The sequence below is a fragment of the Nicotiana sylvestris genome, chromosome 6 (genome assembly GCF_000393655.2).
Source record: "Nicotiana sylvestris chromosome 6, ASM39365v2, whole genome shotgun sequence".
Lineage (NCBI taxonomy): Eukaryota > Viridiplantae > Streptophyta > Magnoliopsida > Solanales > Solanaceae > Nicotiana > Nicotiana sylvestris.
Window position 1 is genome coordinate 38,566,148 of NC_091062.1, and position 10,357 is coordinate 38,576,504.

General features: G+C 35.9%; 1 protein-coding gene across 1 annotated transcript; it reads right to left on the reverse strand.

The window, feature by feature from the left end:
- Positions 1 to 1,330: 1,330 nt before the first annotated feature.
- LOC104247366 (multiple organellar RNA editing factor 8, chloroplastic/mitochondrial) lies at positions 1,331 to 4,622 on the reverse strand. Its single transcript, XM_009803357.1, has 4 exons — positions 4,197 to 4,622; positions 3,099 to 3,196; positions 2,875 to 2,940; positions 1,331 to 2,213 (listed from the first exon to the last, which is right to left on the reverse strand). The coding sequence occupies exons 1-4, from the start codon at positions 4,568 to 4,570 to the stop codon at positions 1,519 to 1,521; spliced, it is 1,233 nt and encodes a 410-aa protein (XP_009801659.1). The 5' UTR covers positions 4,571 to 4,622; the 3' UTR covers positions 1,331 to 1,518.
- Between the last annotated feature and the right edge of the window lie 5,735 nt (positions 4,623 to 10,357).

The window sequence follows — 10,357 nt, forward strand, 5'->3', positions numbered from 1 at the left end:
CTTGTGTTGCAGATATGCCTCATCCGTTGATGCTTTCAGCTACAACGGATTTGTTCCGAGATTTGTGACCCTTTTGTCTCTGTTTGGAAAGATTAGTTATACTTTAATTTTCTTTCTCATCCTATATTTACATCCCTTGGTTTTACATTACTGTTTCAATAATCAATATACGACCTTATAGCGACTATCCCACATTAGCTTGGAGAGAACTCTCACATCAGAATCTGCGATTTCAGGTTTAGCGTCGGGAAAAAAGGGAAGAGAGAAACGTGAAGGCATCGAGTTGTCCATCTCTGTGACTTCAAGCTGCGTAAAAATTGGATTGGAACTAAGCTATACGTCTCCTGATGGATTTGTTTGAGTTGAAATTAGTTTATTCCCTAGTGTTACAATTTCAGTAGTCTTCTGTCGTGCCTGCTCAAAGTTCAAGTAAGAAAGTAAAAATAGCACGGTATAGCTAGTTTTCGGACTGGTCATTCAAAAATAGCCAGCGGTTACCAAGTCAATGAAAAATAACCACTATTTTGCTGCAGCAGAGACCGATCCAGCAAAATATACTGGAGTTCGGTGCACCTATGTATGAACCCCAGCATATTATGCTGGACCAGTATACTTTGCTGGTTCCAGTATAATATACTGGAGCACCGGTGCTCCAAACTCCAGTATATTATGCTGGACCGGTATACTTGTTCCAACATACTTATCTTGGAACTCCAGTATAATATGCTGGAGTTCATGTATACTTATGCTGGAACTCCAGCATAATATACTGGCGTATTTCCGGGTTTTGAACAGTGTTTTCGCTCAGATTTATCTTTACATGAAAAGTGACTAAATTTCGATTACTTTTGAAACTGGGCTATTTTTGAACGACCAATTATAAATCTGACTATTTTTGAATTTCACCCAGTAAGAAATGATAGTGATCTTCCAGAAATTGTTTGCCTGGCTATGTTAGTATCACTTCCTAAATAGAGAATATTTTGCAAAGGACCATTGTTTATTGCGACAGTTGAAAACATCATATTTCCACGGCTGTGAATCTATATTTGGAGCTTTAAAAGGAAACTGGAACCTAATCTCATGCTCTATTAACAAATAGCTTCTTGAACGAACAACTATTGTCGCCTATAGACTATAGCGTTAACCACTATTCTTAATCTTGATTAGTAATGTCGCTTCTATTGAGCAGAAATTCGCCTATACCTAGACAGTAATTGTTATTAGAAACTTTACATTGACAGAGCACATTCTATTTGCAATTAAGCCTTGAGAATTAAAAGGATTGTATAGATTGGAAGCCCTGACAGGCTGAAAAGGCAATCCACAGTAAAGCAAATAGAGCAATTCTAATAAGGTGACAGCACTTAAATAAAACATGAATTATTTTTGGTACAGCACTCAATATGTACCATTATGATGAAATCGTGCTACCGAAACATAAGATGGTACATTACTTCCCAAAATAAAATAAAAAAACCTAGCATTAAGAACTTCATACTTAATATCTACATCTGCTTATCGGTAATTAGGAGGGGGCATATCTCTTCCAGGCAAGTTTTGATTCTGATAAGGGTTTCCATCAGATGGATTAGGAGAGTAGCTCTGGTTTGGCCCTGGACCTGTTGGGTAAGGTGTGCCTCCACTGTTTGATCCACTGTTGTATTGGAAGTTGGGTGCATTGTTTGGCACTCCTCCATAGTTATGGGTAGGCCCTCCACCCATGTTTGGTGGAGGCATGTTTGGCTGCTGCATCCCACCCACATGGGGTGGCCTTCCCATGCCCTGCTGGTGCATCCCGCCCGGGTTGGGAGGACCTCCTATGCCCTGCTGGTGCATCCCGCCCGGGTTGGGAGGACCTCCCATGCCCTGCTGTTGCATCCCGCCCATGTTGGGTGGACCGCCCATGCCCTGCTGTTGCATCCCGCCCATGTTGGGTGGACCTCCCATGTTAGGTTGCTGCATCCCGCCCATGTTGGGAGGCGGTGGATTCCTCATGTTGGGAGGGCCCCCGGGTGGCATGTTGGATCCAGGGTTCTGACTGTTTTGGTTAGTCTGCATGTCTCTTCTTCTCTCAAAGTTTCTGGATCTATCAAAATTACGAGGTCGGTCATTTCGCCTGTTTCTCTCATTAGCACGAGCATTGTTTCTCACCCACTCCTCATGGTACTTAGGGTCATAAGGTACAGCCTGCCCATTGATAAAAGGTTCCCCTGCAACACATTACAGTGGTCAAATATTAGCAAAAGGCACTGAAGTAGAATAGCTGGTACACATGACCTAGTTCACAAGCAACAAGATAGACATGTAAAACAACTCTAGTTGAAGATGCAAGTATCTGCAGCCACATACAATAGTAATGCCTGTCGTTGGAGAAAAAGGGGGGCTATTCATTAAATTAATAGCAGATGATCTCCAACTTTTCTCCAGCTTTTCTGTAAGCTGTGAGAAAACATATACCAAGAAACAAAACCTAGGGTTTTTTTTCTTTTCATTTTGAAACAAATACTGCAAAACTTATCCAAAGTTTAATGGCCTGAATGTTATACACCCATGCGTCAATCACATCACAAATGAAATTAGTGAGTTGAATCAAACATCCAAGCCTAACTTTTTAAATACATGAATGTTTTTATCTCTTTTCTAAATGAAGCTAATTGGCAGAAGAATGAAATGAAAAAGGAAGCTCTCTGAAGCCTAGAAGCAACAGCATATTACTATTCATACACATAACAGATACAAGTGAAAAATTGAAAACATATCCTAATATCATACCAAGTGTGACAATCAAAGATAACATTCATGTAGCCTGAAAATGCTAAACTAGCGGTGACACAGAACGATGATAGCATTGAAAAACATGGAACTGCCTACCTCCATAATCTTTGTTTCTAACATCCAGATAGGAATCAGGAAGCACCCAACGAACCCTGGGCAGCTCTGCACATGAATGGAAGGAGTAAGTGATTAGAACTTCCACATCTTTACCTTTCATACACCATCACAACATACCAAAAAAAGGTGGGTGTGTGTGTGTGTGTGTGTGTGTGAGAGAGAGAGAGAGAGAGAGAGAGAGAGCACATCAATAACTGCATTACCTTTTAGTTTGTACGAAAGTTCTTCTGATACAAGAGCACCAAAAGCATAGTAATGCCTGGTTGAGACAGAATATATCTTCATCCTTGCTTCTTCCTCGCTGCAATTAATACAAAACCATCCATAGAAATAAACTAATTATTCTTTCCAGCTACTTAACATGCCAAACACTTCTCTAGTACTATTAGAGCAAGACAACAACCGGTTCACACACAAGGCACACATTCCCAAATAGAAATATAACCGCAAAGGCACGCATTTCCAAATAGAAATATAACCGCAAGGAAGTTCCCTTTTCCTCCTCCTATTCTATTTCTCATCAAGCTATTTATCACAATTGAGTTCAACTAAACTAGGTTGTTTTGGTGTATTAGGTATGGAGGAAAATATTCACATGGAACAACCTTGTTGGATATAAGATAAGGTAGCATGGATAGTCCCCAAAGGAGTAATGTATAGTATAAGGATAAAGTTGTGGTGTTCACTTTCGAGTATTAAAAGTTAACAATGATGTCCAAGTGTTGATTGAAAAAAAGAGATATTGCACAGAATTTGGGATATCCTAAAAGGAAAATGACTATCACGGAAGTTATTCCCCTCGTTTGTAGGAAAATGACATATTTTTAGAAAGCATTATCCACTAAGCAGATGACATGGAGTAGAATTTGTGACACTTCTGAAGACATATTCTGTAAGTTAATTTCCTTGTTCCGGTAGAAAATGCATTATTTCGGAAAGAATTATTAGGATGAGGGCGGGCATGTCTGCTTGGGCATCACACATTCATTTTATATATTAATGATATCTGGTTCTTCTAATTCATATAAATTTAATAAGACTGTGTCCTCTCTTTTTAATATTATTCCTTAAGCCCATAGGTTTGATTCTATAGAATCTGACCCATTTTATCATTGAACTAAAGGTCATAAATGAAACTGGACTGGTTTAGCAACTACACTAACAAGAAAGCGTAACAGCACATAATATAACAAGTAAAAAATTGACAGAAGCTAAAATAATAGAATAGTACTCCTAACAATTATAAATTGTTGGTTCATAAAAAAAGGATAAGAAACTAAAAGCAGAGGACCGAGTCAAACCTTCCAACAATATTAGCAAGAGTTTTGATGTAACTATCAATAATCTCATCCCTAGTGGGATCACCTTCGGGCTTCTCCATCACAACAAGCCAGTGTTCGAAGTCACAACCGTCGAGCAAAATCGTCTCCTTCGGGGGTCGATTCGACCAGTTAGGATTCGGGTCATTGAGCGACGATGACGTCTGTCGAGTGGCGAACCCTCGAACAGCAAAAGGCGTCGGCGGCGGAGAGGCGTTTTTTAGATTGGCGGCGACGGCAATAAGAGGTCGCAGTCGGAGGAGAGAGGAAGAAGATAATGTGCTCGATGGTGCAAGAGAGGTGTATGAGCGAGTGAAGGCAGTGAGTAGAGAACGAGTCAGATAGCGAGTCGCCATTTTTTGATACTAAACCCTAGCTCTGTTAAGATGAAGAAGGACTGATGAGTCTGGGAGGGTTTATCGGGTTTTAATAGAAAGTGCGAACGAAAATGACGTGAAAATACCGCCTCTCAAATTAATCCCTAAAGTTTGGTTGGGTCCCTAATGTTTCAAAATGTGTGAAGTGCATCCTCGAACTTTTGATGAGTAACTCTTTTGGGCGAAGTGCACCAATAGCAACTTTTAAGCCCGCTATTTAAAATATATTTATAATTTATAATTTATTTAAATATTAGTCAATTCACCAAATTTTTCTGTACTAAGTATCCTGAATTTGAAAATTCAAAACTTAATGTCTTGAATTTTGGAGCTGCTAATTTGAAATTCAGGATTAAGCATCCTGAATTTCTGAACCACTAATTTAAAACTCAGGACATAAGATTCGAACTTATGGATATAATATTTGAATTTTAGGACACAAACTTTGAAGTTTAAACTCTAAGACGCCGTGTTTTTGAAATTGAGCGAAATTGGCTAATCTTTAAACACACTGTAAACTGTGAATATATTTCAATCAACATGCTTGAAAGTGGCTACCTGGTGTTATTTCTACAACTCTTTTCTTTTGGAAATAGTTACTATATTCCAGTCTCACAACATAGGTAGAAATGACATCGGGTAGCCATTTTAAAGGTCTGTTATTTCGGAATTATCCAATATGTATTGAATTTTATTTTTTAGTTCAATTTTTCAGGACAAAAATGTCCTGAATTTTTCGAAATTAAGATTTTTGGTTTAAATTTTTAGGATGAAATAAGTACCGGCTAATTACTAAATAGCAGATCTAAGAATGATTGCTTGCGCACTTCCCCACAATTGTATTTTTATTCCTTCTTCTTTTTGTTTGATAATTTGTATTTCTCTTTGTTTAATTCATTGAAAATTAACACTGTCAAAGGGTACATTAGATATTATCCAAAAATAATCGCAGCAAGTAGTAAAATCCAGAATCAGCTTAACTATAAAATGGCATAGCCTTCATAAAATCATCAATATCCTAATTCAATGTATGTCTGCTAAAGGCCTGGATAGTGATTCAAACATGCTCACGATACGGTTAAAAAAATGTACGTGTTAGTCACTTTTCGGGTAGATTTTGGAAAATAATTAGTGTTTTCAGCGTTCGTAGAAAAATACCACTTTCAGTATGAAACACCATGGCAACGTCATACAATGTCGAACTTAAACAAACAAAAAAATCCATTATATTGTCGTCACTTTTTAAATTCATATAGTGTCATGAATGAAATTACATAACATAGTATTGGATTTCGTCCAGGATACTGTTATGGAGTTTTAACTTTGAAATCCATAACCCTGTCATAAATTCCAAAAATTGATTATTCTTAATGACTTTTGGATTTGCGATTATTTTTCAATTATAAGTTCAGAAAATGGTTGTTTTTGAACTTTACTTCATGACACATCGAGTTGAGAATTGATAACGCACATGGGTTCCGAGTGGGCTTAGAGAGCTAAATGATTCCCTGTATAGGCCTAAAGTTTTATTTTTTTGAGAAGATAGATACTGATATTAATATTAAATACTGTTCATAACATTACAGACCCTTTGTGCCTCATGGTGGACACATAAGTTCCCAAGACTAGTTAACAGATTACATGCACCTTCTGAGAGGTGTTTAACAAAAGGAGAACAACCAAGTTTATCTAGAGAAAGTTGTTGCATAACGATAGGTGGTGGTATAGCAAAAATTGATAGTTTCCTGATTTTGGATTGATTAGAGACTTCCTTGGCTAGTATGTGAGCCACCATATTTCCTTGATGGAAATTATGTTTGATCACCATCTCCTCCTTCTTCTGGGACATTTAACAACATGCAAGAGTGTATAATATTATTAAAAATATCATGATTTGTTGTTAATACTTGTATTACCTCAGTAGAATCAGTTTCTACTTCAAGTGGGTAGAGTCCATTTTGTATTGCTATTGTGAGACCTGTTTGGAGAGCTAGAAGTTTTGAGTGTAGGATGGTCACATCATGAACTTGTTGGCTGAAAACCATGATCCACTCTCCCAAACTAGTTCTGAAGACTCCTCATATAGCGGTTGATCCTTTTTTAATAGCACCATCAATATTGAGTTTGTGCCAGTTTCTCGGAGGCTTATGCCACTGAGCCTTAATTTTCTTCTGGCCATGCATGTTAGTTTCATTTTTGGCTAAGAACTTGTATTCTAAGGCATGGTTGATCATAGTTTTGGCTTTTAATACAAGAGTTATATTATTGTGGATGTTGTTGTTTCTGTTACGCCAGATGCCCCATAGGGCAAAAGCAAAGAAATCGTCCTAAGTAATTGGGAGACTGGGCAAACCATGGTTTAAATTCTTAATGGTGAGTAACCAATGTTTATTTGTGTTGAGGAGAATGTAGTGAATACCTAAGGTTTGCCAAAACCTGAGAACTAAAGGGCAGTTTAAAAAGATGTGCTCGATAGTGTCTTCTACCTCTCGACATGCTGTGCATTGTTTGTCAATATTGATCCCAATATAAGCTAAGTAAGATCTTGTGGGGAGTTTATTGTGGAAAACCTGTCATATGAAGTATTTGATCTTGTTGGGGTAGTCGATTTTCCATATCCATTTGAAGTTTTTCCTACCATGTTGAAGATTACTAATAATGGTATAGCAAGAAGTTGTATTGAAAAGACCACTTCCATTATTTTCCCATATAGCAATATCTTTGTGGTTTTGGTTTAAAGAGAGAAAAATTGTATTAATATGTCTTTGGATGGGATCTGGAAGATGGAAAGATAGTTTGCTTAGGTTCCAGGTATTATTAGCAGAAAGATCAGCTATTTTGATGGAGAGATCACCTTTATTGAGGGGACCTCTATACAGTTTCTAAGGCATGGCATGGATAGAATTCATCTTGAGTTTCAGATGTCAATGTTATAATTTTTGTTAGGAATCCAAAGAATGGCTTTGTTACAATAATATCATCCTTGAGGACACTTTTCCATACAAAAGAGGTATAGGTTGTGAACTTACATGAGGAATAGGAGCAGGCCAGTGTTTTGGCACAAGGAGAGGTGATTTGTGAGATTAGGCGCCAAGAGAGACCCATTAACATAGCTAGATTTTTATCTTTAGCTGCCCTTATTCCAAACCCACCAAATTCCTTAGGGGTGGTGATAGTTTTCTAGTTAATGAGGTGAAGCTTTTTCTTTTCTTTAGTAGATCCCCAAATAAAGTCCTGTTGAATTTTATCTATTTGCTTATGAATCTTAGTGGGTAGTAAAATATACTGGTGGGCTAACGTAGTTCTCCCCGCAATATTAAAAAAATTAGTTTTCCAACTAGCAAGCTTGGTTTGCATGTTATCAATAATAAATTGGAAATCCTTTTGTTTGTGATGATGATGGAGCATAGGAAAGCTAAGATATTTACCAAAATTCTTTAATATTTTAAGGCCAATAAGATTGGCGTAATATTTGGCCTTTTCATTAAGGCAGTTGTTTGAAAAAATAATTTTAGACTTATTGTAGTTTATTTTTTGTCCTGATAAAGAACAAAATAATTTTAAGCAATCAGAGATACAAGCGCAACTTTTGTCATTGAAATCAAGGTTAGGTTATCGGCAAAGAAGAGATGAGATAAGGATGAACTTTTATTTTTTATACTAACGGGGTCCCAACAAAGAGTATCAACTTTATGGGAGATTATACGAGAGAGCATTTCTAGACTTAGGATGAAAATATAGAGAGATAGAGGGTCTCCTTGTCTAATTCCCCTACTAGGGCTACAAAAATTTGTGACACTCCCATTAACTAAAACTGCTATGTTGCTAGTGGTGATGCAGTTCATAATGAGACGAGTTATTAACGGAGGAAAGTTGAAGAAGCGAAGAGTACAATAGATAAAGGACCATTCTAAATGGTCAAAAGGTTTTTCAAGATCAATTTTTAAGATCATATTAATTTTGGACCCTTTCATAGTACGAAAGTAATGAAAGAGCTCTTGAATAATAATAGCGTTATCACAAGTTCTCCTATTTTTGATGAAGCTGGATTGGAAAGGGCTGATCAAGTGTGGGAGAAAGGGTTTGATCGTGTTAGCTATGATCTTAGAAATGAGTTTGGAGCTAGTATTACACAATCCTATTGGTCTAAATTTTTTTATATTATTGGAATTGGGAAATTTTGGGATTAAGCATAACAAAGTGTTATTAACAAGGTTAGGAATAACTTATGTGTGGAAGATATTGTGGCAGAATTGGAGTACTGAGGGACCAACAATGTCCCAATATTTCTGATAAAAGAAAGGGTGTAAGTTATCCGGCCTGGAGGCCTTGAAGGGTTTAAAAGCAAAGAGGGCATCCATAACTTCTTTTGTACAAAGAGGTCTGTCTAAGAATGAGAGATTAATTGGGGAAAAATTGGTAGGGTCATTTTTAATACTTAGCCAATTTGTCTTTGAGTGATCAGTTGTGAACAGTGATTGAAAATAGGTGAAAATATGATTTTGAATGGAGACTTGATCATTAATCCAGTCACCATTACCGTTTTGAAAAGAGACTATTTTATTCCTTCTCCTTCTATTGGTAGCGGATATGTGGAAAAAATTTGTATTGGCGTCACCCTCATTAATCCAAAAAATCCTAAATCGTAGTTTTCAATAGTCCTCTTCTATTCGGAGGATAATGTTGTATTCCTCTTTTAGTTGGACCTCTAGGGTTTGAAGAAAAGTGTTATAAGGATAATTAGGGGATTGTTGGATTTCTTGGAGTCCAGCAAGTATCTTACCTTTTTTTTTAAAAATCACTAAAAGTGTGAGACTTCCAAGATTGAATTTTATTAGTGAAGATATTTGTAGCACTATATAAATTGTTACTCGTCCAGCTCTCCTTAACAACTAGTGAATGTATTCGCGCTTCGCGCGAATTATTAGATTTTACGAATATCAAAAAATTTAAAATTTCTTTTGTCTTCAAATTCAAATATTTCAAGTTTTAACGAATTATATTATCCACACTTAGCTTTATACATTTTATATAATTTTCCATCACTTAGAGTTTTTAGTCTTTCAAAAATACTTGATTGTTGTATAATCAATATAAGTGAAAAAATACTTTTATTTTTCTCAAAAGAAAGTAAAGAAGGAAAAGAATTTCAAGAAAAACTTCTTCCATGCATATGTTTAACAAATTCAAGACATGGTTAGTTCGTTGTACATTTATTATGTGCATATAAATACTTAATTATATGAATCTGTTATGTAATTTTTGTCTTTTATTTCCATTTCTTTTTCTTTTTAAACCTTTTTTTCTTTAATTTTTTCCTTTTTTTCTCCCCCCTTTCTTACTTTTCTACCCAATCATTTTCTTTAAAAATGTCGAATTTCTTTTTCTTTCTTCAACATCCTAATAATAAAGATAACCAACCAAAAGATAATAATATTCAAGTCTTAACATAAACTATGAAAAAAGATTTAATAATAGTGCATAAAAATATACTCCATTATAAAATATAATTATTATTTACGCATTTATTATCTAATTTAATTAGAGAATACAAAAAGAATCAGTTTAATTAGAGAACAAATAGTTAGCAACTTGAAAAGAACCAACATTTAATAATTTTTCTTTTTTGATTATTGGATTTAAACAAATTTTCTTAGAATCCTTGTATTAGTTTGATGCAATCTTCTTCGTTCTGCTAGCCACTTCCTTATTTTTCAATTTCGTTTTACCATTTGGTCGTTTTAATGCTTCCCTAGTGAATTATGT